Source organism: Andrographis paniculata, unplaced genomic scaffold (assembly GCF_009805555.1).
Source record: "Andrographis paniculata isolate CXL003 unplaced genomic scaffold, ASM980555v1 Contig30END, whole genome shotgun sequence".
NCBI classification, from domain to species: Eukaryota; Viridiplantae; Streptophyta; class Magnoliopsida; order Lamiales; family Acanthaceae; genus Andrographis; species Andrographis paniculata.
In genome coordinates this window covers 1,632,100-1,655,994 of record NW_026137563.1, presented here as the reverse complement: position 1 = coordinate 1,655,994, position 23,895 = coordinate 1,632,100, and the positions used below count along the sequence as shown (strand labels likewise).

Sequence of the window (23,895 nt, the reverse complement as noted above, 5' to 3'; positions counted from 1 at the left end):
TCTACTCACATAGTAGTATTATTGTCGTTTAATCCAAATCACGATATTTCTAAGCATTTTTATTAAGAATATGGAGTAATATTTAAGTCTTTAATTAATAATTACCATAAATCCATAATTATGGAGTATTAATTAATTCGTAGAAATATAGGGAAACAAATTAATGGATAATAGCTGTACTGCAGGAGCGGGCCAGCCGGGCACGTGATCACTTTAACAATGTAAATTAACCACGATTAACTATTTCCTAACCATGGACAAATCATAAATCGCAAGTGTGTTAAGAAAAAAAAAAGAAAAAAACCAAAGTCGCATAAGTGAAGTAACGTTTTCAGAACAAAACAGTCACCCTCCCAAAGCCTCACACCTGCCGGAAAAAAAAAGTAGCCGCCGCCGGCGACCCTTCCCTGATTTCCCTCAATCTGTACACAACCCTAATTCCTCCTCGTTAGTTCCGATCTGATCCTACAGCTAACTACAGCCACCGCTCGCAAAAACACAATGGCATAAAAACGAGGTGTTGGTTAATTAGGGTTAATTAGAACGGAGAATCGTGCGGCGGCGGCGGGCACAGTTCCTTGCGAAGCTTTTGGGAGAAAAGCCTGCACGCATCCATGCTTAAATCCAGCGCCGCCGACAGTGCCACGTGTACGGCGGCGTCCTCCGTGCAGTTCACTTGCTGCACGCTCACCTCCACCGTCGGGTGCGACTTGCTCTTCTCGCCGGCGATGACGGCCGACATCACGAACCCTCGCGGCGCGCAGTACGGCCATAATAAGTACCCGAAATCGCCGCTGCTCCCCGGGCTGCAGATCGGCGACGGCGCCGACGACGACGCACTCCTCGTACTTCCATTGCCGTTGTTGCCGGAGCTGTTCTTTAAATCTATGACGAATTTTCCTCCCCGGCTGCAGCTAATTGTCGACTCGGTTAGAACAATCCCGCCGGCGGCGGCGGAGGCGGCGGAGTCGGGGATGAGTTCGAATCTGTAGCCGAGGCCGTCGGCGGGGCCGCGCTCCCGCCAGGCCTCGAGGCGGCCCCAGGGCTTCCAGGTCCCGTCGCCGGGGCGGAGGATGAGCCAGCAACCCGGGTTGGACCGGCTGACACGGTCCGAACCGGGAGACGCGACGAACGGCGTCACCATTGAAGCTGCAGCCACCGGAGATCCTGACAGATCGTGGATTGTAATGGACCATCCTTTTCTTTCCTTGACGGACCTTTCCCTGTCGCTCCCGAACGAACTTAGCCAAACTCTTCCGCCGCAGCGCGGCTCCGGCGGCAAAGAGCTGTTAATTAGACACAGACGAAAGTAATTAGTACATTAAAGTGATGAACCTTACAGTCTCGGAAAAAGTAGAAATCATTGCAGGATATTAAATCCTTCCTTAATATCATCGATGAACAGACGCATATGATTTTGGAAATGCAATTAATATCTTATTACCGCGAGCGCTGGCTTCGGTCGGCAGCTGTCCGGAAGCTGAACTTGCAGGTGAAGACCGGCTGCCGGACGTTTCCGCGGACAAGGAAGATCTGCGGGCTGCATTCCGGAGCTCCATCGAACTGGAAAACGAATCTCGGATCGGGTTCGGCTTTGACGTTCAAGTGAAATTGCGCACCACGTTTCGTTTCCTTCCCTAGATTAATCCATCCGCTGTGAAAAATCACAGCCCTTGATTCTGCCGCCTCCAGATCTAACGGCACAGAGACTTCCCCCAACAGCCGCCCTGAGTTGAGCCCACACGTGGTACCACGGCGGCCGGAAAATACCGAGATCGTCATATGCGGCGGCGTCGACGTGGAGCACAGCGACGACTTCCCCTTCAGTCGGTCCAAATCAGATTTACTGAGATGGAAAGTCGCCGCAGTCGGAGAATTCCCCTCCGGAAACTGACCATTCTCCGACGCAATGTACGGCACCACCGCACTCTGAATCGAGAAGTTCTTCACCTTTATTTTGCAGAAAAACGGCGACGACGAAGGATGCACGGCGGAGCGCACCGGCTTCGCCGCCACCGGCGTCTTCAGTCCCAAATTCCCCACCGTCAATCTCACGTAAGGGCAAGGATCCATATCCACACTCAAACAAATCCCCAATTAAACAAAACCCTAGAAAAATCCCCAAATCGCCAAACTTCCAAAAGCTCCTCTTCGGAAGAAATTGAGCAATCATCAACACACCTGCGACGGCGACGGCGGAATAACACTACGGAGCGGCGACGGCGACGGCGAGCAGCGGTAGTCCATAGAGATGCGCGCTTCGCCACAACGACTACTGCAACTTAACGACATGGTCCTGTAATTCTGCCCACTTCTCGTCATCTCATCGCTGTAGCTTTGGCGAAACCTAAATGAACTGTGGATTACAGCTGTGTACAGCCTGTCATGGTTCAATGTTGCGCCAGACAGACAGCGGTTGACACTCACCGAAATTATTAAAATGCCCCTACGTCACAACGTGAAATGACTAGAGTGCCCTTCGTTCTAAGGCCGCGTTTGTTCACCTTTTAAACGTATACTCGGAAAAGCGGACGGTTTTTTCCTCAGAAAAAAGATCTTTTTTTAAAATTAAGCTGATAGCGTGTTTTCGGCGAGGTGATTTGATAAAGAATTAAAGCGGGGAGGAAATATTAATGGAAAATTGAGAAATTTTTGGGTTTAGTTAATGTGGGAGATCCAAACAAGCCTTAGCCTTGGTTCGGATACCTTGCTGGTGGCCGTCGGATTCAGGATTATCTATGGACTTGGATGGGACACGTGGCGCACCGGCATTGTGTGTGTTTTAGTGAAACCTCGTGCGTGATCCGTCTCTCAGATTTGGACAGCCTGGCAAGACGTTGCTTTTATTTTCGGATAATCATTAATTATTGATATTGCCATTCGTGCCTTCATTGGTTCATTAATCATTACTAAAAATTAACGGAAGAAAACAAAATATATAAATTTAATATTATAACTTATTTTAATAGATAGTTCGTATTAATATATTTATTTTTAACTCAAAATACTTAAGACATATTTTTATGTGTATATCATTAAAAAAAGTAGTAGTAGTATTTTTTTATATTATTATTTGGTTCGGTCATGCATGCACGTGATGTACTAACAGGTGTAAGATTGCAGATCTTGAGAGAGAAGGCGAAGGGTATTAATATGTATGTGATCACTATCACTATTAGTTGAATTTTTTATTATATAATTATATTATACATATTATATTGACAATCTTGATTCACATTTATATATTCGATAACTTGTCCTTTTGGCCTAGTCACTATTGTTGGATGTAGAGGACTTCAGAACTTCTTTTTTTGGTAATAAACTGTTAATCTTTTTATAGATCTTGATAGTTAAGTATCTTATTTTCTGCTTGTGAGTGTATTGACATTTCATCTCATTTAGTTCTTGTTATAAGCATTTAGCTCTTTTTCTTTTTTTTTTTCTCTTTTTTACGATAAGCATAAGAATTTATAAAACTAAAATATAATATATATTATATTTTTTATAATATTTATGAAAAATTATGACACCCAAAAATATAACATGCACAAATTAAATTCTCCAAAAACACAAAAAAGGAATTTAGAAATTAAGTTTATTTAATTTCCCCCAAGGAAGGATGATTTACAAAGAAACAACGAAGAGAATGTTACCTTCAACTAATTGTCACACAGCAACAGCAAGAGCAACTGCAGCAGATTCATTCAGCAGCTGAGTAGAATTCCATGATGTTCGATCCATCCATCTATCATCACATTCGTCGTCGTCGTCGTCATAAAATCAACAACAAAAGGCCTCGATCCGACCACGAACACAAAAATAATATCGAAAAAAACATTTGTGGTGATGCTGTGACCATCAATCCTCTGCTGCATTCCTTGCCGGCTGCTGCATTTTATTATTTTCGTCGCGGATCAGATCAACAAGAACAACTCTCGTACAGCACGAGCTCATTCGACATGATCTACTACCGATCTCTCTTTTCAGAGGGCGTTCTGAATTTCTATTTGCCCTGTACTAGGCTCAATAGGAAGTCCGTGAATACATGTTCATATTCCGGTATTTTCCCATATCCTGCGCATCGATTGCAGCGTGGAATTAAAGAAACTAGTCTTTAGAAAAGAAGTGCAATGTTATTATCAAGAATCATTGGAATATTGCTTGCCTGGGAAGTAGTTAATGTCTATCACGTAGTAGTTGTCTCGAGTTCCATGTTTGCGGATTATGTCGAGGTTGAACAGCCTCAGGCCCTGGCGCAAAATCATTCGTTAACAAAATACCAAACTTATTCGTTTATTAATGATTTGACAAACCGTACCAGGCGATGGCGTAGTCCTCTAGCCAGTCTCTCCAGTAAAGGTCTTGGAGGGAGCTCTGCCAGCAAAAGAAAATGTTGAAACATGAGTTGGAATGAACTTATGGCGGATCGAAAAATAGATAGGATAGTCACCAGCAACGCAAGGATCTAAATCTGCATCATCAGCAGATGCAGCAGCGCAAGATACTCTGGGGAAGTGATAGACGCCGGCATTGTTTGAAAGTTCGAGCCTATTAACATCAGGCAAGGAGAATCTCCGGACAACTTTCACAGTTTCCCCGACAATATATACTTTGAAGAGTACTCCTCCTACAATAGCACAATGCGTGTCGGGATTGAATAAGTATGAATGAAAGGGTTTTGGAGACACTTCCTTCAGTTAAAAAAATCAATCTAAAAGCAAAATGGACGATCTGCACATACCATGATTAATGAATTCCTGCAGAACAAGAGGGGGGTTGAGATTCTGCAGAGATAACTCATCATAGGCAAGTGACAGCTCGTGTGACTTTGCAACCAATGGCTTCGCCACTGTGTAATATGTGTCATATGATATTGAATTAGAATTAATATTTACTGCAAATTTATCCAATTACTCTGTTTATAGTAAAGAAGTTACCCTTATATTTGAAGTCTGCGATATTAATTTAAATGTTTAGAAGACATACCAATAGGTAGCTTCAGCGCAGCCTTGTTCACTGCATCAGCTATGGACGATGGATCTTTCTTGATAACCAATTGCTTTGGGACACTAACTTGTCCTGCATGTAATTAGAATGTGAAACTTCTGATGGCTTTAGCAAAAGCCTAAAACTAAACGAAAAATATCAAGCATGAAAGAACAACAATAAAAATACAAAATCAATTACCATAGGAATCAAAAAGATTCATATCAGCAACAGCCTGAAGCATAGACTGACGGTTGTGCAAGTGCTGTATGGCATCAGGAGGATCAAGAACAGTGACACTCGGATGGGTTTCCCTATATTCCTTCAAAAGTGATAGAAATATAAATGATCAGGAATCCTCAGAGATTTTCCGAGCATGTTAATGCAAAAAATCATTCCATAACCACCGCCAGCCATGTGTGCCACAAGATTCAACGGAATATGCAAGGGAAGTGAAAGGAAATGGCCAAAGGAAAATACATAAATTAATACAAAATAGTAAGGGCTTAGATCATTTATGCAAGCAAGAAAGGAGCATAAAGGACCAGAGTTGCACTTTATGGTAGGCTATGTGTATATTACCCACTTAAACATATAGCTACCTCAAACAAACTCAATACATCAATGGGACTATAAAGAGCAAGGTCAAGGAAATGCCTGTGCATCTCAGGATATTGATTTAATTCCACATTAAGAATCATCTGAAAGATGAAGATTGAAGAATGTGAAATGGAATTGTTATCACATCCGATATATGTTGAAAAAGTCTTTTTGAACTAGTTAGTTTCATAGCTAAAACATGCTATCTTCTGCCAGCAAGTTAGGAACACAGTTGTCTCAGAATATATAAATCCAGTCAACAACTTGTAGCATCAAGACTGACCGGAGTGCCTCTACGAATCCTACTCATTAATAATACAATAAAAAGGCATATCCTAAGTCGGCACAGAACTGGGTGGGTATGCATGAAGCAAAAATTGAAAAAATGGGCCCATCATGAGTCATGAAAGATCATACATACTAAAACCATAAATCCAGTAGTCATCAATGAATGTAAATTCAAAATTAGCAAACAGCACGGGGAGGGATAACAATCACCACCCCACAATCATTTATTATCAAGCTATGATTAAGAACCAGCGAGGAAAAATAAAAAAAATTGCAAACACCTCAGAATAATTTAACTGGTTGCCCACCAGGCACCACCAATGAACTTGCGGTCTACGTCATCAGTGTGTATTGCTTGATGACCCTAAACAGCCAAATTTGTCTTTCTAGTGATAAAATCCAAGTCATTTCAGAAATCTTAGCTAATGCAGATATAGGGTGGTGAGACCAACCTCAAGTATGCGCCGCCATTCTTTTCCAGATAACTGTATGACCAAAAAAAGAAAAAAGAGGAAATGGATTTAACATTTGCACAACTCATATAGTTTTAAAATATTATACATTAGCTTAAAGATCAAGAAGGGTGGGGTAAAGGAGCAAGAAAAATCACCTTATGAAGTACAATGTCAAAAGGGCCTTGATCGGCAAGGGGCTTACTGTGGTCAATAGCAACAAATAAAATTCCCTTCTTCCTGCATTTTGTATGACCAAAACTGAATCAGCTGCTAGCATCCTCAGGTGATTCAGCATTGGTAGTTAAGAAGGTAGAAAGCTCACATAGAATAGAAAAGCATTCAGATCAAATGACGTAAACCTCAACCGACAAGAAGCCGACAGAAATACATGTCATATGAAAAGTGTTTCAGAATTTTTTTTGCAAAATCATCAATTTGGTTGGCTCATGATCCAATGAAACGTCTAGGCTCAAAAGAACAAAATTGAAAGATATCCAACAACATAGGTATGACACAAAAGAATGTAAATGAATGCAAAGCAAAACATAGATCCAAAATATAACACACAAGCCGAGTAGGGTATCGACAATATTTACAGGCCAGAATTCCATGACAAGACTACCACCAACACTTATCATTGGCAAGCACAATATTATCTTTGATTCTAAGTCAAATCTCCACTCAATACAAAACTACCAACAAATACAAGACTTTTGAGCTTAGAAAACAGAATGATAGCGACAAGAATCAGACAGTAATTGCTACTATTGTCAATGTGGAAAGTCTTTATGCAGGATTGTCACAATCAAGAATGTTCCCAGGAGGATATTCCATTTAGAGATCCAAATCTGGAAAAGTAAATATATCCCACGCAAGTAAAATTTTACACACGTTGGTCCCATAAATCGTTTAACTCAACTAACATAACATTAACAACAAATTTTCTGAAGCTGCTTATAACCTTAAATCACCAAGAAAAGAAGCTAAGAAAAAACAACCCAATCAAACAACAAATCAATCCATCTCAATCCACCCCCCTAACAGAGAAACCACATTGAACTAATTTACAAAAACGTGCATTAACACATCCAAAGTTACCCATCAGAATGCGCTACATGTCTCACCCAAAAGAATTGTGAAATTGAAACCAGACAATAAAACAAACACAACACGGTTAAATTACCTAGCTAAGCCTTCCAGTTTGGGCTGCAAAAAGCTCTTAACCTTTTTGGACGTAAGAGCATAACCGACCACAACCGATTTCATCGGAGACGGCGGTGAAAACCCACCGCCGGCCGCCACCGCGGCGTATCTCCTCTGAGCCACCAATTTCTCGTTCTCGTTTTCGTCGTTCCCCTCCCGCTCCAATCTGACCTCATTTTCCATCTCCTCCTCTTCCACACCGTACGCCAAGCCTCTCATCCTCATCCCCCGATCCTGCCTCCCCCACAGAAACACAAATATCCAATTATGTATGTTACAATCTCTAACCCTAAATCAATCCGCTTATCCCAAAACAAACAGGCTCGTCCTTTTATATACTATCAAAATTATCCAATTCCCCTTCGTCCTCTTCAATTTCGTGAGGCAAACGCCTCGTCGAATATCCTCCAAATGGCGCGGCTATCCGCAGCCTCTCGGTAATACCAATATGGGGCTAGAAATGGAGGTGGAAACCCAAGATTTAGCCAAAAAGAACGAGGATGAAGCGGCACAGAGACGTGCAGTTTTGCGCAAAGCGGGAGGCGAGAAACCTTACACGCGTACAAACGACGAAGAAGATGAGCTGTTCTCAGTGTAACAATGGCAGAGTATTGTCTAAGTCCCAAAACAGATGGAACACAAGCACTATATATAGACGGAGATAGAGACACCAAACTGTATCTATACATTACTAATATCTGTTACGTCTATACATACATACATACATACATACATAAATACTGGAAATTATTTTATATTATTTTTATTCTATTATTATATTTGTGTGGGCCCGACAGCTGTACACCCTACTTGCTGACCTGGCAGATGAGTCAAACAGTTCAATGATTTTCCTTAAAAAAAAAAAAATAGCAACTTGTCAATTACAATTTCTAATTTATTCGACTTTCGAAATTTAAATTTAAATTTAAAAATCTGTGATTAGTAGAAATTGAAATTTTTATCACTAACCTTTTAGTATTTGATATTTAAAAATTTGAATTTATATCTTTTTATGGTTATAATTTAATTAACTTACCTATTTGATAAATGTGATAATGACGTGTCATGTGTGGTGCAGATAAGCCTAATCTTCAAATCAAAATGGAGTGTTATTAGAGGTTCCCGGGACCTGTGGTCCATGTCCATATGAACGGAGATCATGCCTTGTCCCAGCACAATCAACGGCGTGATTCTTTCTGGGTTCACAACTCCAGGACCTTGAAACCAATCCTTCTTGTCGAACCCTATCTTCTATCTGTTTTTCTGAATAGTGTAAATTTTAATGAATCAAATGTTTATAAGAATATTCTGTTTTTTATTTATGAAATATTTTGAGAATATTCTTATAAAATAAATAATTAGAAGACCATGTTCAAATCTACCATTATTACAATTTTAATAATAATAATAAAAGAAATAGATAAATGAAGCTGGACTAATAAAAAATTAACAGCAAGAAAGTACTCCTTCCGTTATGTTAATATCTGTTCACTTGTTATTTTTTTCTTTTTATAGTAAAAAAAACGAGAATATTTTTCGATGATAATCCAAAAAGAAAGTTAGTATAGATTTAAATGACGGATGAAGTAATAAGTTTCTAAAATAGGTCGTTCACTAACACAAAACTAATTTAAATTTTAAATTTTAAATTTACTGGTTTGTGTACAGTGACGAAACTAACATCTAAATTTCGGGGGATAAAATCTTATAATTTATTTAATATTCAGCTAATAAATTTAAATAAATAATAATGGCAGAATTATATATGAATTATAAATACATAAAAAAATAATATTTTAATACTAAAAAAATCATAAAAATTGACACCTCAAACTCTAGTGTAGTTCCGTATCTGTTTGTGTGTATTTCATATCCAATCTGTATTAAAAGATTATATATCATGCGGTAGCGTTACGATGTTGGGTTAAATTATTTTGTTGATACTATTAAAGATATTTTGGTAGGACTAATATATACTTCAATTGACTAATAAGTCGCGAATATAAAGTATATTAATTACGTGCCCATGCTAGTGGGATTTAACAAAATAAAATAAAATGATAAAAATCTTGTGTAATTGCTACATTTTTGGACCACTATAATTAATTTGCATGGATTTTGTTTTATTTGTGACATTTTGATTGTAATTGTTTGGTAACTTTCCTGCCAAATTGTTTAAATATAATTTCTGATAAATTTTATGTAGTTGGTGTTAGGTGGGTCAGCTGGATATTATATATATATATATAAGTAAAATTATATACAAGTTTGGAATGATATTTAAATAAATAAATAATGACGTTACATGTAATTGACATAACATATTAACACCCGCTAATTCCAACGAGTGAATTCTGCAAAATTACAGGTTGTGTTGGAGCAGTTTTTTTCTCCCCACCCTGCAAAAATAGAAGAAAATCTCTTCAATTGGAGATTGTCTTAGTAGTACTCTTTCCGTCTTATTGAAAGATTGTCATTTTTTATTTTCGTGCGTCCCAAAATAAAGTTATCATTTCCTTATTTAGTACTACCTAGTTAACATAATAAATACCTTTTAAACTTACACTATATTATACAAATGTCATTACTTTTATATTACACAATACTAATAGGGGTATTTTCGTCTTTTCACTACAACTCATTATAATACTAATATTTAAATATTTACGTGCAAAAATTAAACGGCAACCTTGTACCGGGACGGAGGGAGTATATTTTTATTTTGTCAAAATATATTTTAAAATACTCCCTCAGTCCCACCGGAATTGAACTCTTTGATTAGGGACACTGTATTTAAGATAATAATGTTTAATTAGTTAATAATAATGAATTATGATATTATTATATTATTTTTATGTAAGTAATACTTCTTCCGTCATTCAAATTTATATTCACTTTCATTTTTGAGTTGTCATCGAAAATATTCTCATTTCTTTTTTACATAAAAAAATCATTCCACTTTTGTACTATTTTTTACGGTAAAAAGAAAAATTAACACTTATTACTCACTTTTATTAAAACTTGTGCCTGGTCAAATGAGCACACATTTGCACGACGGATGGAGTAATATTTATAATTTTAAAGTAAATTTAATATATATGATTAAAAAAAAGTAAAATATATGTTTAAATATTTAAAAATTATATAATAATTAAAAAATATATGCAATATAGATATCATTTTGTAGAGAATAAAATTTTCTATAATACAAAGTAAATAAAAAAATATCTTTTTATTTATAATTAATATAAATCAATTTTGTAAAATATGTGTAGTTTTAAATATTGATAAAAATATTTATCATTTTAAGAGAGAGATAGAAATAAAGAGGTTTTGAATTAGTTCTATGTCATTTATGATGTTGTATGTTATGTTGTTAATTAAGTTATTTATATTTGTTAAATATATTTTGATTTAATAATTTTTATTAAAAATAGAAAGGTGTCAATTGTTACTGGACAAACAAAAATAAAAATAGTATCAATTGTGATGGGACGGAGGAAGTATTTTATTTCTACATAATATTATTATTATTATTATTATTTTCTTTCAGAAACTAATCAAACTACTAAACAAGCATCAAGTAGGCCCAAATGGGCCGAAATCATTTTCTTCTTCTTCTTATTATCATTATTATTTGGAAATTAAAAATAAATTTACCAACAATTGCAACATGTACCCATATAATTTTTTTTGATGGATCCTGTAAATTTTATTCTCGGTTAAAAGCGGGCCGGATCGCATCTAACGGGTACAAGACCCGACCAATTACAAGCTGTGGTATATAATGGGGTTTTTTTTTAACTCACCATGTCCGGATTTCTCGATGGACTGCGAAACCCTTGAAACTCAATTGAAGAATTTCTATTGAAGTTCGGACGATTGTCTCGGAGTTGCTCGTGGCTGTAAGTACCGCTGTCCTCTGTTTCGTTCTGTAAAATTGGTGTTTCTTGTGATTTATTTGCTGTGGAAATGGTGTTTTTTTGTTAAGCACGTGCATAATTCTACGTGAAAATGGCATTTGCGTTGATTCTGGGGTTTCGCTCTCGAAGTTTTACTTGTTTGACACACGCATCCTGTGGATGAAGTTAAGGGTTTTCTGGACAGCAGAGGAATACATTGTTTTATTTAATATATAGATTTTTTGTTTTGATTAAGTTCGACAGTAGGTCTTAAGTTTGTGTAAATGTGCGGGTGGATGTTTGGTTTTTGGTTTCTAAATTTTGCGTGGAGTTTGAGGGATGGAGCGCCTTGTTGCTCTTTCTGTATATGCGTAAAAGAGCTTGGTGATGAAGCTGGGCTTTTGGAACATTTTTTGGTTGTGAGGGTAGTAGATTAGGGGATTTGACAATTATTGTTTTCCCACTTTGACATGCTGGAATCAGGGGGTGTTTCTTGTTTTCTGGAGCTGTTTAATGGTTTCAACTGGCATCCAATCGTTTGAGTATCGATAGTGGTAAATACATGCCAAGTGCTTGTGGTATTGTTTTCTAATGTTTGTAGTGTTAGCTTGATTACTTTGATGCTTTTCAAAAAATTTGTTTCTCATGTACTGATCAAACATAAAGAGAAGGAAGAAATCTGCCAGATTTTTAGGATCTCAATGCATCAAACTTTGTTCTTAAAAATGTAGAATGTTTAGTAAATCAAGTGGATGTGTGATTTCCCTGCTCACATACAGTTACCGATGAACATGAAATTCATTAATCTTGTATCATTCAAGTTGTTGTCCATGCTTTTCATTCACCTTTTCTTTTTGTTTTTTTCTCTTATTTGTAGTTCCCAAGGACTTACCGAACCTTTGAGTAATCTGACATTAATTGCTCTTTACTATGTAATCTGTATTGACTTTCCAAAATCCTTGTCGTTATCGATTAATTGCGTTGGCTTTTTCTCATTTATTTATTTATTTATTCTTTTCAGAAGCCATCATTTTGTCAACTGAATTCACAGCATGTCTGCTTCGGTGACACCTGCCAAGAGACAACATGAACAAACTTTTGCAGAGGTAACGGGTAGAAGGAAGTGGCAGAAGTCATCAGCTTCCGGATTTGATAATGCAGCATCAGGTGGACATTCTTCCAACAAAATTATAAGGTTACTTTGCCCTGCTGCCAAAGTTGGTGGAATTATTGGAAAAGGTGGCAGCAATATAGCTCAAATACGCCAAGAGACTGGAGTAAACGTCCATGTTGAGGAAAGTGTTCTTGGATGTGATGAAAGGGTGGTGGTTATTGTAAGTTCTGACAAGGATAGCAAAATTGTATCTGAAAAGGATAAGGCAGAAGTTAACAAGGCTAGGACCCCTGAATCAGGTGAAAAACCTGAAGAACATCCAGAAGCTGACGAAAAACAGGCTGTTTCAGCTGAAAACACCCAATCAGAAAAGGAGAAAGAAAAGGAAACTTCATCTATTCAGAAAGCTTTGCTGATTGTATTCGACAAAATGGCTGATGGGTTGTCTGAGACAACTGAAGGAGATGAAGAATCTACCAAGTCGCCATCATCTGTTGTTAGGCTCCTTGTCTTTTCCGGTCAAGTTGGCTGTCTGTTAGGGAAAGCTGGCAGTGTAATAAAACAAATGTCATCCGAAAGTGGAACGCAGATTCGCATTCTTCCTAAAGATAAGCTGCCTTCTTGTGCATCTTCATCTGATGAACTGGTTCAGGTATTTTTATCATTTGTACTTTTTTTTTTTGCTAACCTCATCTGTTAAGTGAGAGTTGAATGTTGTGCCGCCTTTGTCTGTACCATGTTATATGTGGCATTAATCAGAAGCTAACACACGTAACCTGAATTACTATTACCAACTTCTCCTGTGAAATGTCTCTGATCATTTTAAGTTTATTTAGAAAGTAACTTAATAGTCAAATTCATGAACTCAATATAAATGTTGGGACAGGGGAAAGCAAATCAAAGATACTGATGAAAAGTGGTGATTCTTGTTTTTAAAATATCATTCTGAGTATTTCTCACTTTCAGAACTAAATTACTGATTAGATTTATCCAGCAGTTTTTGACATGTTCAGCTTATTTTGCAGATCTCTGGCAAGCTTGATGCCCTCAGGAAAGCACTCCTGGCTGTTTCGCAGCAACTGATTGAGTATTATTCTCGTAACCATGATACTTTCTCTGCCAACAATGTTGGTCCACCCTCACATTCCTTTGGCCCTCCCCCTAGACATGATCGGTATCCCCATTCAAATCATCCTTTCCATGGACATGGTCCACCGCCTTATTCTGCTGGACATCATGATGGTGACGCCAGTGTTCCTGGTAGAGTGAATTTTCGTCCTGAGATCCTAACCTTCCGATTATTGTGTAGTGAGGAGAAGGTAGGTGGTGTTATTGGAAAGGGAGGTTCTATAGTCAAGGGACTTCAGCATGAGACAGGCTGTGAGATCAAGGTCCTAGATGGTGAAGGCAATTCCGATGATCGCATAATTATCATATCTGGCCCTTGCGTATGGTTTAATTCTGTATTTCGATTTCATCTTAGGTTTCATGTTTCCTTGTCGCTTGTAATAATATATCCAAGGCAATAACTAGTAGATGAAATGCATTAAATGCAGTATCCAGAGGATGGAGTATCTGCGCCACAGGATGCGGTGCTTAGAGTACAAGCCAGGATATTTAGATCTGCACCCGAAAGCAAGGACAATACCATGATAGCCAAACTCCTTGTCACTTCCAATCAAACTGGATGTCTTCTTGGCAAGGGTGGTTCGGTAATTGCTGAGATGAGGAAGTCATCTGGTGCCTACATCCGTATTCTGGGCAAGGATCAAGTGCCAAAGAATGCTTCAGACAATGAAGAAGTTGTCCAGGTATTTATGATGACCATATGTTCAGATACCTCATCATGCTTCTCAAAAGTTGCTTAGTTTTTTCATTTGGACTTATGCCTTTATGCTTTAAATAGTTGCCCCATTGAATTTTTGTTGCGACACAGATAAGTTTAGGTTTTCTCTCTGCTTGCATTTATTGCTTTGAATGTGTGTTTTCTGAGGTTTGAAGAACATCTAAGGGAAAAATAACTTACGCATGGCTTCTCTTTTGTCATTGATTTGTGTTGTCTGCAATTCTAGGTAAATGGGGAGTTTGAGGCCGTTCAAGAGGCTCTTTTGCAGATAACATCCAGATTGAGGAACCATTTCTTCCGAGACTTGTTTCCACCTTTGGACCACCCTCCAAACCCAGGATTTATGGAGCCATTGCCCCCAATGCCTCCATATCCTCCATACATGGGCGGGAGGGAATTTTCACCATCGGGAACATTCTCCAACCGAGGTCCTCCATTTAACAATTTTGATGGCCCTGGTGGCCCTCCACCAGTGGGTGGTTTCCGCCCACGTGACGATCACCCTCCTTTTGCTCCTGATTTTCCCAGGCCAGGGTTCCCTCCTCACATGCCTGAAAGAATGGCACCTGCAGCACCATGGGGCCCACCACAGGTGTGTGCGCTCTTAAGGTTTGGTTTGTGATTTACTTATAAAGATAACATCGCGACTTTGGTTTGTGCTTTTTTTCCCTACTTTATGCCTTGGGGTGCATTTCCAATATAAGTCCTTATTCTCAGGTGATCTTGTTGATATAATAATGTACAAATGAGTTGTGAAAGTTCTTATGCTTCTTTAACTCTGTGAAGGGACCAATGGAACCTACAGGCCCTATGGGATACCCAGACTATCAAGGTCTTCCTCAAAGAAGACATACTGGATTTGGAGGGTGTGTTAATATAGATTTGCCTTCCTTAACCCATTAAAACATTTAATCATGGATTTATGTTTCTTAGATGCCTGTTTTGTCGATGTAGGGGAAATCAACAAGCTGTTATTACAAGCACGACTGTGGAAGTTGTTGTTCCCCGCTATGTCGTTCCAGCAATATATGGGGAGGATGGTGGATGTCTGAGACAAATTCGCGAGGTATGCATTTCAAGACAGTACATTGTATAAGTTGATTTTTTTCTTTTTTAGGTTCTCAATCTTCCAATGATCTTTATGTCTAGTTTCTGACATAATGCAAATGCATTTTGTAGTGTAGCATGCTTTAGGATTGGAATGCTTAAAAAACTCGGAACACTAATCGTTGACCCATATTAAACACCTGATTTTGCCTCCACGTCATGGCCGTTAGCTACAATAAATTATTTGATTCTTGATCCATTTTGCCTTTCACGCTGTATCTAATTTTATAGCTGTCAAAACTTACGACATTGTTGTGCACCTGTCATTTTCAGTTTTCGGATGCAAAAGTAACTGTCACTGATCCCAAACCCGGGTCTTCGGAAACTGTAATCATCATATCTGGAACACCTGAGCAAACTTACGCCGCGCAAAGCCTCATTCAAGCATTTGTAATCTGCGAGACGGAAGCTTCTTAAAGCCCATGGCCTTGTCGGTTGGTGGTAACGACAACTCTTGATGTCATGGTACATCCCCTCCTGACCGAAACAGATTTTCAGCTGAACTATGTTTATTTATTCATTAACTTTTGGCTAGCTTCTGTTAGTACTTACAAAATGGACTCCTTTCCGAGGGAAAAAACCCGGTATCTGATGCAATAAGGACTTCTATGAAAACTGATACTATGCTATATCAAATAGTCATCCATTTGATTGGATGTGTCGATTATTCAGTAACTTGTCACCATTACTGAGTCTTGAAGGGCTTGTATCTCCTGACATCCTTAGCCAGTCCTTCAATGGATCCGGCAGCCGCGACGAGGGAGACGATCAGGCAAGCCCAGCTGAGTATCTTGAGCCATATCCAGGTGGTTGAATACTTGGGTATCTTTGCCTGTGCAATGTGGATCTCTATAGGGAAGTACACCGTCAGGGGATAGAACGATATTGCCCCGATCAGGCCCAAGAACCCGTTGAAGAACGGGAATATCATAGCGATCAGAGCTGTGATCGCGACGTACACCGTTCTCCACACCAGCCGGAACAGGTTGATCCTGTACGACGACCCGCACAGTGGGATCTCTTTGGTGATGAACTTGTTCTCCTGCCATCTTTCGTTGCATTTCTTTTCTACGAACCCGAATATTGGCTGCGCGAATACCTGGTAAGCACCGACGAGATGGATTGCAATGCAGATGTTGGCGACGTCGATTAGCCAGTATGGCTCGTAGAATCCGAACCCGGTGAGGAAGTTTCCGGGAGCGTTGTTGCCAAATGCGGCGTAACCGATAGTCCCGCAGAGGAGGTAGAACAATGTGGTGGTGGAGACGCCGGCTAAAGAGGCCCTCTTCATCACCTGGTTCTCCGGCGGCGGCGATTTCAAGGTGTCCTGTCATTTATTCAGGTATAAAATAAATTGTGACAATCACTTCAATACTTTTAATAATTAGAGAGAGAAAAAAAAAAAAGACAATAGGTATTTAGAGTCACGGAATTGATTTTATGAATATAGAATGAACAGTATATAAGGATACTAATTTAGGTAAGGGGAACTCCTAATTCGAATTGAATGAATGCGACGCCCAACTCTTACTAATTAAGGTCGCCTTTAAAGGTTTTTTTTTCTTCGCTCCTTTTGGCCTATCGGCAGCTATTGTAATATATTCGACACGTGGTCTACCATCGTGTAGGTAGGGACACGTGTACACCACCTTTATTCTCACGTCTCTCAACGCAGTGAAAACCAATCAATCCATCAATCAGTCAATCATCCTTTATGGTGTACACCAAATCTAATTAAAAACTATTGAACTCCAACACGCAACTCTCTCGAATATGAAAAAATAAAATAAAAATTTTAAAAAAAGGCCAGCTGCGCTGTCGTCGCCCAGTCTAATCCATGTCAAAATATACACATGGACGGGATACGACAAGACAGCCTTCAAATATCAGCAGGCAGTAGTAATAAATAGCCACACACCAACCAATACCATACGTTATTACCTTAATTATATAAATAATTAATTAATGAAATTATATTCTACGTATGTAGAAGGTAATAAGAGATTGAGGTGCCTGAATTTCGACGAGGACGGTGGCGTAGGCATAAGCGAAGGCTATGTTCCCCATGGCCTGGAAGCTCTGCCAGACTTTGTCGGCTCCCGACACGTCGACGCCGACCTTCGTACCGGTGAGGCTGGTCTGCACTTTTCCGGCGCCGGCGCCGGCGAGCTTGGCGATTGATAGTCCGAGTCCGATGGAGGAGTAGGCGAAGGACATGACGGCGGCGACGATGGAGAGCCAGGAGAGCTTGTGGAAATTAGGGATTTGGCTGAGGATAATTTGAATCACTGCGAACGCCGCCATGTACGGATAGTTCGATTCCGAGCACCTCGAACCGTGCCCCTCCTCGTGGAAGCAGTTGGATCTCTTCACAGCACTACATATACATACAGATATATATTATATATATAGATATAGATATAATATATGTATGTATATTCGATTAGCTTACACCATACTAATGGAGGCAGTGATGGTGTATCCGATGGTGACTCCAACGAGATTGGTGTACTGCGCCAGTCCACACAGCCGCACCTTCACACCACCTGCACGTCACGTGACTCGATCGACTCAATAGTCCAATCAGATCAGGACACGTACCCACCCTCAATTCGTATATAAGTACCTTGCAGGTGGGCGCGGACGACGTCCATGTAAGTATAATTCCGGCGGCCGTGGACGGGGCCGGGAAATCGGTAGGCGTCGGCGAGCAGAGTGGAGGTGAAGTAAGTAATGGCGGCAAAGGCGACCAGCACCGCCATCCCCGCCGCCCATCCGAGCTGCGCAAGCGCCCAAGCCAGCGACAGCACTCCCGACCCTATAACCGCCGTTATTATGTGCGCACTCGCCGTCAACATCGTCCCTGCAGCAAATCCACATATTAGAGTATATAATAGATCATATATATATATATAAATGTATATAAATATGTATGTAATTAATTACTAACCAGTTCTTTCATCGCGGCCGTCGTCGTCGAAGCTCTTGCCGGCGGCGGGGCATGATTCCGGCGGGGCGGATTCTAAGCTTAGGGAGGTCTTCTGGAACTCTTCCGGGGCCATCAATTATTATTAATTAATGAAGTGATTGTTAAGAATGGATTGAAATGAATTTGAGATGACGGCGAATATTTAAAGAGTGGAGTCGGGGGATGGGGAAGAGCAAGAGGAAGAGGACATCCAGCGATTCCGGGACCACTCATCGTTGGAAACGTCGGGGACTGGAAAGACCCGATGAATGACCAACACAGCCGCAGTATAAGTGGTTTGGATTAATCTGGTGCCCGGGTCCCGGACATATATTGGTGATTATTGTTTATTTTTATTTTATATCCATATTTATATTATTAGAATACGTTTTATTTTCATTTAAATTTAAATAAAATTTAAATGTGAATCTATATAATATTTTAATATAATTTTTTTATTATACTCTTCGACTATTTTCTAATATTCAATTTGATATTTATGCGTATTTTTAGGTAATTAGAATTTTTGTTATAAAATGTTAAATTTGTTTTTTATTTTATGTATAAGAAAAAAATAAATAAATAAAATAAGGGTAAATTAACTGGAACGAAAAACATAGTATATTATAGACTAAAATCAATAATCATAGTACTAGGTGAGACCTTTTTAGATTCCTAAACTAAATTTATTTTTTTATTATTATTTTATGTTTGTTCTATTTGAAAAATATTGATTAAATAAAAAGGAAGTATTACTTTTAAATTAATATTTAAATAAAAAACACAAAATCAATTATCATTATTCTACAACAATGATGGAATTTAAATAAATATATTACCTTTTATTAAAAAGTTACTTTATCTAATTTATTCTTTATCCAATCACTTATTATAAATATTAAATAAATGTACGTATATATACTAATCCTGCCACGACAGAGTCCTTTCCTCCTGCAAATTTCTTCGTCCTAATCCGGAAAGCTTCCGTCATTTTACAGTTTTGGGGATTGAGAATTTCGCAGCGGTACAGATTCCTCTCTTTCACACCACCGCCAATGGAGGATCATTCTCTCCCGCAAGGTTCTTATTTCTTGGGATTTGATAGCTCTACGCAGTTAAGTCCACTCTTCTCTTAAAATTGGGTTTACTGTTCAGTTGCTCTACTGAGATTATTTGTTTTCGCTAACTGCTCAAGTTTCAATTCGTCGATGAATCCTGATTAATTGTTTGTCGCTATCCTGAATTTTACATGGAAATCGTCCCCATTCGTGATTGTGCCAATTCGTTATTAGGCCGGGAGAACTGAAACTTCAATTGAACTAAACAATGGATATATCTGATTATGTGTTTTTAGGTCATTGAAGGCAACTGTTTTAGATGCAAACCTGAACATTGTGGCTAGGGAGATAGTAAATTTCGATTCCGATTTGCCTCATTACAAGACCAAAGATGGTGTTTATCGAGACGCTTCGATCAATGGGAGAATTGTTTCGCCCACTCTAATGTGGGTGGAAGCATTGGATCTCATTCTTCACAAGCTTCAGAAATCTCAATTGGATTTTGGGAGGATTGCTTCTGTTTCCGGCAGCGGCCAGCAACATGGCAGTGTGTATTGGAAAAAAGGGAGTATTAGCACCCTATCCTCATTGGATCCTACGCAGCCATTGGCGGCACAGCTCAGCGGCTCCTTTTCGATTAAGGATTCGCCTATTTGGATGGACAGCAGCACGACTGAGCAATGCAAGGCAATCGAGAAGGCCGTAGGCGGTGCCTTGGAATTGTCAAAGCTTACAGGTTCACGAGCGTATGAAAGGTTCACAGGTCCTCAAATTAGGAAAATATATGAGACACAGCCGGAGGCTTATGATGCTACGGAGAGAATCTCTTTAGTTAGCTCCTTCATGGCTTCTATACTTATTGGCAGCTATGCTTGTGTTGATCACACTGATGGAGCAGGGATGAATTTGATGGACATAAAAGACAGAGCTTGGTCGAAGAAGATTCTTGAGGTTTGTAGTGCAGAATAGTGAACTTTACGCATCGAGCTAGATTATGCATCTGTTTGTTTAATTGTTGTTTCAGGTAACGGCTCTGGGTTTGGAGGAAAAGCTTGGGAATTTAGCACCTGCATACGCCGTAGCCGGTTCAATTTCCCTCTATTTTGTGGAGAGGTTTGTCGAACATTAATCTTCTATCTATGTAATGCCCACAGCTTGTGCAAAGCAGCTGTTTTGATGATATTCTGGAATGTAATGGCATTGGTGTTGATGATGTTCTTCAAGACTCGGGTTTATTGTGTTTGACATCTGCTTAAACTCATCTAATTATGCCTTTTCAGGTATCGTTTTGACAAAAACTGTTTGATCATTCAGTGGTCTGGTGACAATCCCAACAGCTTAGCAGGTATCTGTTTATGTTTTTGTTCTACTGTTTTATTATAGAGTGGAATAGTCGATTTTCTTCACTATCCTTGGATCATACATCTCTCAAATCCGTCTGAACTAGCAGAAGTTTATTTCTTCATGTTGAATTTATGGATGCAATTTATAATGAAAATTTGGTGCTTTCAGTACTATTCTATTAGCGAAATAGTTTTATGAGTTCGAATAATAGACACAGAACAGAGTGGTCCAAGCTGCTTAACATCTGATTCATGAACTATACTGTAACTCCACAGGTTTAACCCTTAACAGTCCCGGTGATCTAGCAATCAGTCTTGGAACCAGCGACACTGTTAGTAACCCGCACTTCGCCTTGGTTTTCCTGTGTCTATTAGTGTTTCAAAGAAAATTATACGATATAATTTAATGTGAACATCATCCTACATTTGTTTACAGGTCTTTGGAATCAGCACTGAACACAAGCCGAGCTTAGAAGGGCACGTGTTCCCCAATCCAGTCGATACTAATAGCTACATGGTAATGCTGTGCTACAAAAACGGTTCTCTGACCCGTGAAGGTACAAGCAAAGTGTGAAAGCAGCATATTTGATACTAATTATCAACATGAGACAGGGTTTTTACTAATCTTTTGAATCCATATAGATATACGTAACCGGTGCGCAGACAGCTCATGGGACATCTTTAATTCGTATTTGCAGAATACTCAGCCGCTAAACGGTTAGTATGAAAATGAATCCTGTTGCTCCAATTCTGTACAATTGTTCTATGCATTGCTGTGGGATTTTCTCGATATTTTTCATCGCAGGCGGAAAGCTTGGCTTCTATTACAAAGACTATGAAATTATTCCTCCTCTCCCGGGTGCGTATAGTTAAGCAATTCTGTAAATAACAAAGCTCGACATGACAATAAGAAAAGATGTCTGAATGAAGCTTGAACATGTACTGTTTCCAGTTGGATTCCACCGATTCATCCTTGAGAATTTCACCAGTGAATCATTAGATGGGGTGAAAGTTCGCGAAGTTACAGAATTCGATGCAGCTTCTGAGGTTAGTCAACGAACATATACCTCTCGAAACACATACAACAGGAGCGTGGTGACAACAATATTTTTGCAGGTTCGAGCAGTAATCGAGGGTCAGTTTCTCTCAATGCGTGCTCATGCTGAAAGATTTGGGATGCCTTCACCTCCAACACGGCTAATTGCAACCGGCGGAGCATCAAACAACGAAAACATTCTCAGCTCAGTGGCTTCGATCTTCGGCTGCAATGTCTACAAAATCCAGAGCTCAGGCAAGTCCTTTACCTCTCTTCACTGCACTCCAATGGTGCCTCCTACTAAACATTCTGAACATCCATACAAACACATTTATCATTCTTTGTCGTATGCTTGTGCTTACAGACTCGGCTTCCATGGGAGCTGCCCTCAGAGCAGCTCATGGATGGCTCTGCAACAAAAGCGGCAAATTTGTGCCCATTTCATGCCTGTTCTCCTACAATTTGGAGAAGACGTCTCTCAACTGCACACTGGCGGCGAGCCCCGGCGATCAAGAACTTGTGAATAAGTACACTCTTTTGATGAAGAAAAGAATTGAAATTGAGAATCATCTGGTGGAGAAGCTAGGAAGGGTGTGAAGTAGTAATAATTTAAGTCACTGCTCATTTTGATCTTCTTGAAACCTAATGGATATCATTTATTTCGTTTGCAATAAAAAATGCTTTTTGAATGAGGAAGCAGTAACTTTGTAGATATGAAGAACATTGTACACAAACAGATCCAGTAAATTTCAGAGAATAATCACATATCCCATCAGATTATGATATTGCAAATTGAACAACACATCAGACAACGAATCATTCAAAATTAAACACACATTCATTCATGATCAAGAAAGTATCTAAACTCAACAACGCCCGCTATTATTTATTTATACCTTATGTTCTAATGCAAATGTAGAAACATGGGAGTAGAAATTACAGTAACCAATCTTAAAGCAAATTCAAAAGAAGAATCAATATAGCCTGCAATGTGTGTATGCTGTTGAAAGATCAAAGAGAGGGGAAGTGAATGATTGGTTATTATGATGAAGAAAAGTAAGAGAGCAGTGAGTGCATTAAAGCCATTGACGATGAAGATGAATGGATTAACGAGATGATATGAAAAAGTGGCAAGCAAGGACCATCTTCTCAGTGTTAGCAATTCTTGAAAAGGAAAACAAAGAAACAGGCAACAATCCACTCCCAAAAAAGCATCACAAAAGGAAAGCTAAATCAACCAACAACGAAATTAGGAAATAAAGGTAAAAATCATCATCATCATCATCATCATCAGTTATATATATATATATATGTATAATAACTGTTCATCCATCAAGTACACAACCATAATAATATAACCCTTTTCTCTTGACACAATTCTTCTTCACTTACAGTACATAGACGATGATGGATGAATGCGCTAAACAATAAATATGCGTATACCACCATCAAACCGATTCCAAATGCCCTAATTCGATCCTTCCATTCCTGCATTTGCTTCAAACTTCAAAACATGCATAATGTTCTTCTTCTTCACCGGTTAGCCATATAAATAGAATTAGATTTTTTTAGGAAAAAAAAAGAAAAAAGAAAATGATGCCAATATATAAAATGAGGGGTTCCTTTTTTTTTTTTTTCAGGGTTCAAATAAAATGAAAAAAAAAAAGAAAAAAGAAAAAAAAAGATGCCTGGCTCCATCCTGTCTGCCTCCTCAACCAGCAAAAAGCGAGAAAGGGGGGCTTCCCTTTCTCTCTTTCTTTCTTTCTTCCTTCCTCACCACTTCCTTGGAAGAAGGAAGAAGAGTCCGCATCGCCCACTCATCTGTTAAAAAAAGACCCCACATTTACTACACAGCCCCACCAGGGAGTGGGAGCAGCAGGCATTTCCATCGAAAGGGCATTTTCGTCATTCCACAGGCTCGTCCGCTCAGACTCCGCCATTGTTGCTGCTTCTCCTCTTCCTCCGCGGCCGCCGCCGCCGCCTTCACTT

At 39.1% G+C, this 23,895-nt stretch overlaps 5 protein-coding genes across 12 annotated transcripts; 2 read left to right on the top strand and 3 right to left on the bottom strand.

Moving 5' to 3' along the window:
- Positions 1-280: 280 nt before the first annotated feature.
- Positions 281-2,365, bottom strand: LOC127246397 (uncharacterized). Its single transcript, XM_051267733.1, has 2 exons — positions 1,445-2,365; positions 281-1,286 (listed from the first exon to the last, which is right to left on the bottom strand). Exons 1-2 carry the CDS (start codon positions 2,071-2,073, stop codon positions 539-541), a joined length of 1,377 nt encoding a protein of 458 aa, XP_051123690.1. The 5' UTR covers positions 2,074-2,365; the 3' UTR covers positions 281-538.
- A 1,199-nt stretch (positions 2,366-3,564) lies between these two features.
- On the bottom strand, positions 3,565-8,163 carry LOC127246785 (inositol-tetrakisphosphate 1-kinase 3). 6 transcript variants are annotated; one of them, XM_051268343.1, is made up of 11 exons: positions 7,513-7,635; positions 6,485-6,596; positions 6,327-6,359; positions 6,156-6,238; positions 5,188-5,308; positions 4,987-5,079; positions 4,742-4,849; positions 4,451-4,627; positions 4,319-4,374; positions 4,166-4,250; positions 3,565-4,074 (listed from the first exon to the last, which is right to left on the bottom strand). In XM_051268343.1, exons 5-11 carry the CDS (start codon positions 5,228-5,230, stop codon positions 4,004-4,006), a joined length of 633 nt encoding a protein of 210 aa, XP_051124300.1. In that variant the 5' UTR covers positions 5,231-5,308; positions 6,156-6,238; positions 6,327-6,359; positions 6,485-6,596; positions 7,513-7,635; the 3' UTR covers positions 3,565-4,003. The 6 variants fall into 6 exon arrangements, with proteins under 6 accessions (XP_051124300.1, XP_051124296.1, XP_051124298.1 ...); XM_051268339.1 differs by lacking the exon at positions 6,156-6,238 and having other exon boundaries at positions 6,485-6,566; positions 7,513-8,162; XM_051268341.1 differs by lacking the exon at positions 6,156-6,238.
- A 3,149-nt stretch (positions 8,164-11,312) lies between these two features.
- LOC127246964 (KH domain-containing protein HEN4-like) lies at positions 11,313-16,172 on the top strand. 2 transcript variants are annotated; one of them, XM_051268640.1, is made up of 8 exons: positions 11,313-11,437; positions 12,456-13,200; positions 13,574-13,996; positions 14,105-14,359; positions 14,621-14,986; positions 15,181-15,260; positions 15,349-15,460; positions 15,775-16,172. In XM_051268640.1, the coding sequence occupies exons 2-8, from the start codon at positions 12,487-12,489 to the stop codon at positions 15,916-15,918; spliced, it is 2,094 nt and encodes a 697-aa protein (XP_051124597.1). In that variant the 5' UTR covers positions 11,313-11,437; positions 12,456-12,486; the 3' UTR covers positions 15,919-16,172. The 2 variants fall into 2 exon arrangements, with proteins under 2 accessions (XP_051124597.1, XP_051124598.1); XM_051268641.1 differs by lacking the exon at positions 15,775-16,172 and adding an exon at positions 15,574-15,768.
- LOC127246966 (amino acid permease 6-like) lies at positions 16,050-18,596 on the bottom strand. Its single transcript, XM_051268644.1, has 5 exons — positions 18,452-18,596; positions 18,128-18,364; positions 17,954-18,047; positions 17,515-17,878; positions 16,050-16,828 (listed from the first exon to the last, which is right to left on the bottom strand). Exons 1-5 carry the CDS (start codon positions 18,561-18,563, stop codon positions 16,187-16,189), a joined length of 1,449 nt encoding a protein of 482 aa, XP_051124601.1. The 5' UTR covers positions 18,564-18,596; the 3' UTR covers positions 16,050-16,186.
- A 60-nt stretch (positions 18,597-18,656) lies between these two features.
- LOC127246965 (xylulose kinase 2-like) lies at positions 18,657-22,602 on the top strand. 2 transcript variants are annotated; one of them, XM_051268643.1, is made up of 12 exons: positions 18,657-18,805; positions 19,468-19,583; positions 19,824-20,478; positions 20,552-20,640; positions 20,808-20,872; positions 21,147-21,202; positions 21,307-21,427; positions 21,513-21,587; positions 21,676-21,729; positions 21,823-21,917; positions 21,987-22,161; positions 22,271-22,602. In XM_051268643.1, exons 2-12 carry the CDS (start codon positions 19,525-19,527, stop codon positions 22,501-22,503), a joined length of 1,677 nt encoding a protein of 558 aa, XP_051124600.1. In that variant the 5' UTR covers positions 18,657-18,805; positions 19,468-19,524; the 3' UTR covers positions 22,504-22,602. The 2 variants fall into 2 exon arrangements, with proteins under 2 accessions (XP_051124600.1, XP_051124599.1); XM_051268642.1 differs by lacking the exon at positions 18,657-18,805 and having other exon boundaries at positions 19,400-19,583.
- The last annotated feature ends 1,293 nt before the right edge of the window (positions 22,603-23,895 follow it).

What these genes read in the sequence shown, in the direction of transcription:
- LOC127246964 (XM_051268640.1), top strand. Translation starts at nt 12,487, where the DNA reads ATGTCTGCTTCGGTGACACCTGCCAAGAGACAACATGAACAAACTTTT. An exon ending in CATCTGATGAACTGGTTCAG is followed by an intron (nt 13,201 to 13,573) that starts GTATTTTTATCA and finishes CTTATTTTGCAG; the next exon opens with ATCTCTGGCAAGCTTGATGC. An exon ending in ACAATGAAGAAGTTGTCCAG is followed by an intron (nt 14,360 to 14,620) that starts GTATTTATGATG and finishes CTGCAATTCTAG; the next exon opens with GTAAATGGGGAGTTTGAGGC.
- LOC127246965 (XM_051268643.1), top strand. Translation starts at nt 19,525, where the DNA reads ATGGAGGATCATTCTCTCCCGCAAGGTTCTTATTTCTTGGGATTTGAT. An exon ending in GGATTTGATAGCTCTACGCA is followed by an intron (nt 19,584 to 19,823) that starts GTTAAGTCCACT and finishes ATGTGTTTTTAG; the next exon opens with GTCATTGAAGGCAACTGTTT. An exon ending in GGTCGAAGAAGATTCTTGAG is followed by an intron (nt 20,479 to 20,551) that starts GTTTGTAGTGCA and finishes TTGTTGTTTCAG; the next exon opens with GTAACGGCTCTGGGTTTGGA.
- LOC127246397 (XM_051267733.1), bottom strand. Translation starts at nt 2,073, where the DNA reads ATGGATCCTTGCCCTTACGTGAGATTGACGGTGGGGAATTTGGGACTG. An exon ending in GACCGAAGCCAGCGCTCGCG is followed by an intron (nt 1,287 to 1,444) that starts GTAATAAGATAT and finishes TCTAATTAACAG; the next exon opens with CTCTTTGCCGCCGGAGCCGC.
- LOC127246966 (XM_051268644.1), bottom strand. Translation starts at nt 18,563, where the DNA reads ATGGCCCCGGAAGAGTTCCAGAAGACCTCCCTAAGCTTAGAATCCGCC. An exon ending in CGGCCGCGATGAAAGAACTG is followed by an intron (nt 18,365 to 18,451) that starts GTTAGTAATTAA and finishes GATTTGCTGCAG; the next exon opens with GGACGATGTTGACGGCGAGT. An exon ending in ACTGCCTCCATTAGTATGGT is followed by an intron (nt 17,879 to 17,953) that starts GTAAGCTAATCG and finishes ATGTATATGTAG; the next exon opens with TGCTGTGAAGAGATCCAACT.
- LOC127246785 (XM_051268339.1), bottom strand. Translation starts at nt 7,757, where the DNA reads ATGAGGATGAGAGGCTTGGCGTACGGTGTGGAAGAGGAGGAGATGGAA. An exon ending in AAACTGGAAGGCTTAGCTAG is followed by an intron (nt 6,567 to 7,512) that starts GTAATTTAACCG and finishes TACAAAATGCAG; the next exon opens with GAAGAAGGGAATTTTATTTG. An exon ending in TGCGCTGAAGCTACCTATTG is followed by an intron (nt 4,850 to 4,986) that starts GTATGTCTTCTA and finishes CATATTACACAG; the next exon opens with TGGCGAAGCCATTGGTTGCA.